The sequence below is a fragment of the Galeopterus variegatus genome, unplaced genomic scaffold (genome assembly GCF_000696425.1).
Source record: "Galeopterus variegatus unplaced genomic scaffold, G_variegatus-3.0.2 Scaffold4303, whole genome shotgun sequence".
In the NCBI taxonomy this organism is placed as follows: domain Eukaryota; kingdom Metazoa; phylum Chordata; class Mammalia; order Dermoptera; family Cynocephalidae; genus Galeopterus; species Galeopterus variegatus.
Window position 1 is genome coordinate 202819 of NW_007730414.1, and position 3274 is coordinate 206092.

At 43.7% G+C, this 3274-nt stretch overlaps 1 protein-coding gene across 1 annotated transcript in view; it reads left to right on the forward strand.

Annotated features, from left to right (window-relative positions):
- Window positions 1-3274, forward strand: part of LOC103602791 (citron Rho-interacting kinase) — a 157200-nt gene that overhangs the window by 151497 nt on the left and 2429 nt on the right. The window contains exons 38-40 of the mRNA XM_008587228.1: window positions 1381-1473; window positions 2398-2506; window positions 2605-2733. Coding sequence (XP_008585450.1) covers window positions 1381-1473; window positions 2398-2506; window positions 2605-2733 — 331 coding nt within the window. The remainder of the gene's footprint in view (window positions 1-1380; window positions 1474-2397; window positions 2507-2604; window positions 2734-3274) is intronic.

Here is a 3274-nt window from a genome sequence, read left to right on the forward strand (position 1 = left end):
TTTTTTTTCCTTTTAAACATTTTTTGTTTTTTTTTAGTCTTCCTTATGTTCTTTGTTGTATTTCTTATAGTAGTTACGTTACCTTTTTCATCCCTAGTATTACTTGTGCCATATCTTTTGTCTCAATGTCACCAGAGACATTCCGATTTTATTAACTTTGACAAAGGAGCAGCTTTGAGCTTTATTGTCTCTAGTATAGCAATATTTTGTTGTTAATTTTCACATTTACCCTTGGTTTTCCTTCCTTCAGTTTTCTCTGGCTTTCCTTTATTATTCTTTTTCTAATTCTTGTTTAGCTCATTAATTTTTAGAGTATTTTTGATTATAAGCATGTTAAGGCTATGCAGTTTCCTCTAACTAGTATTTTAGTTGTACTCCATAGATTTTGATATGGAAACTTGTTAGTCATCCCACATATTTTAAAATTCCTCTTATTTTTTATTTCTTCTATGAATGATGAGTTACTTAGAAATGTGTATTTTAGTTTCTAAAAGTTAGTTTTTTTAACATCAGAAATTGTTTTCATTATAATGTTTAAAATAACTCAAAAAATGTATGGAACATATATTGTAAATCATTAAGTCCAGTGACATAGTAAACATCCACAAAACCACTACCCAACCCAGGAAGCAGAACTTCTCTAACAATTTCCATTTTCCTATGTATTCCCCCCTACTCCATCCCATTTCTCCCCAACCCCCCACACCAACTCCTCACTTTTGTTTCAGGGCTGATTTGAGCAATAAGCTTCTTTTTACCCTTGGGGAATGACAAAGACTTGGTTGCAGAAGGTGAAGGAAGAGAGATTCAGCTGTTCTGGAAAAAAGAGAGTTTTGATGTAGAACTCTGTATATACAGGTCTTAGCTCAGAAATTTTGCCTTTGGACTGAAATTTTCTCTAAATTCTTATAGCAGTTTCTCTCTCTTTTCCTCTCTTCTCCCTCAATCCCATGGTGGCGGAGGGGGGTGGGATTGTCAAAAGAATCTGTCTCCAGCAAAAGGCACATAAGCACGAAACACATGTGGTGTCAGGTGGCTCCCTGAGGCTTCTCTGGATCCCAGTGAAAGCAGTGGTTCTCAATCAGGGGCAGTTCTGCCCTCCCAGGGGACATGTGTCAATGTCTGGAGACATTTTTGGTTGTCATAACTAGGGGTGCTGCAGGCATCTAGTGGGTTAAGGCCAGGGATACCGCTCATCACTGTACAATGTGCAGGACAGCCCTCCCCCCACCATAAAGAATGATCTGGTCCAAATCATCAGTAGTGCTGAGGTTGAAAGACCCCGCTCTAAACTGATGTTCCTTTCCCGGTTGTGCTTCAGAGCCAGTGTTCACATTGGTGGCACTCGTTCTCTTCCTTTTCCCCCTGATTGTTTTGCAGATTGAGAATGGGCTCTGCATCTGTGCAGCCATGCCCAGCAAAGTGGTCATTCTCCGCTACAATGAGAACCTCAGCAAGTACTGCATTCGCAAAGTAAGTCCCTGGCCTCGCCCCGCTGAGCTGGACCCAGCCCTCCCATTCTCCGGGCCGGCTGGTGTGGGGAGCGTGCTGTCTCAGGGAATGGTCTGAGTCTGGTCCCTTCCACCCTGCAGGCCTTCAGCCTGGGGGGACCTCCCTAGAGAGGAAGACCCTCCAGAGCCGCTAGTAGCTGCAGTTTTCCCTCTTGCTTTTCTTCCCCTGTTTGGAAGCCACCTTCCCATCCAGCCCAGTGAATTCAGCCTTTGTTAAGAGAGAAAGTTGGCTGATGGAGGAGACACTTCTTTTGAACCAGTGGAAAAAAAGAAGCAGCTCTCTCTCTCTAAGAAGCCAGCAGTCCTGGGTAGCACTTACCAGAATCTTTCTCAGATTCTAGGGGTTTCTATGAATACAGCCATTTGGAAGAGCCAGTGCTAGCTCTGTTTTGATATGTAATTAGGGAGCTGGTTGTGATCATGACTGCAGTATGGACAAAAGTGTGTGTGTTAGATCATTAAATTTGCCTCACTTTTGGAGAAGGCTGCCTGTTGTCCCTAGACTGAGAATGTTCTACCCATCATAAGCCTGGCTTATTTCAGGTGCTTTCATGATTAGGCCCAAAAGTGAAATGAGGGGTGAATAATGTATAAAAGATATTACCTGCTAGAGAAACTGTTTCATTCTGGGAAGGATGTTGTTAGTTTTGCCTATAATTTGACCTTATTTTCTTAGTTTGGGGTCACATAGAACTATATATAGGAAGAGGTAGCAAATGGATCACAGGTCATCTTGAGAGATGTGAAAAGTGAATAGGCTTTGTGTGACAATGTGACCAACTCTGGTGGCGACTGTCTGCAAGGCTTCAGGTAGAAACAACAGCAGTGGACATGTGGCTGTCCTGAGTTACCTCTCCTTTCCTTCTCTTCCGCCTCCTTGTCTCAGGAGATAGAGACCTCGGAGCCCTGCAGCTGTATCCATTTCACCAATTATAGTATCCTCATTGGAACCAATAAATTCTACGAAATCGACATGAAGCAGTACACGCTTGAGGGTAGGGCCGGTGTCCTCCTCCCTGCCCAACGCATTGCTCAGGCCTTGCTGAGAGTCAGAAATCATTCCTGAAGCCCCACTTCTCACCTGCCTTTACAGAATTCCTGGATAAGAATGATCATTCCTTGGCACCTGCTGTGTTTGCCTCCTCTTCCAACAGTTTCCCCGTCTCCATCGTGCAGGTGAATGGCGCAGGGCAGCGAGAGGAGTACTTGCTGTGCTTCCACGGTGAGTGTGGCGGCGCCTATTCTGGTGCTCATGGTAGCCAGGAATCCCAGATGGGTCCACTGAGCTTTTGGGGGATGGTGAGTGTGGGGCTCTGCAGCAGGGTGCGTCCTGCTGGGTGTGAAGAGAATGTCATTCCAGCACTACCGAGGTCCCCTGGGGATTCTCCTCCCCACCATCAGACACTAGCCTAGTCTAATTCTGTCACATTCTCGCCTTTGCTATTGCTCTCTCTTTGTTGTTTCTCTCTCTCCCTCACCGTCTTTCTCTGGACTTCTTTCTTTTTCTCTTGATGTTTCTCTTTCCTTCTTCTTTTTTTTTTTAATCTGAGTCTGTCTCTGCCTCCCTGTCTCTGGGTCTCTGTCTCTCCCTCTTCCTTCTTGTTTCTTTATTCCCCTGTCTCTCTGTCTCTTCCTCCTTCCTTCTCTCACTTTTTTTCTTATTCTCCTCCTTTTTCTTTAATAAAACTTAACATAGTAAAATTTTTTTTTTAATTTAAAAAACCCCCACATTTTTTAAAACCCCACATTTTTAATAAAACTGA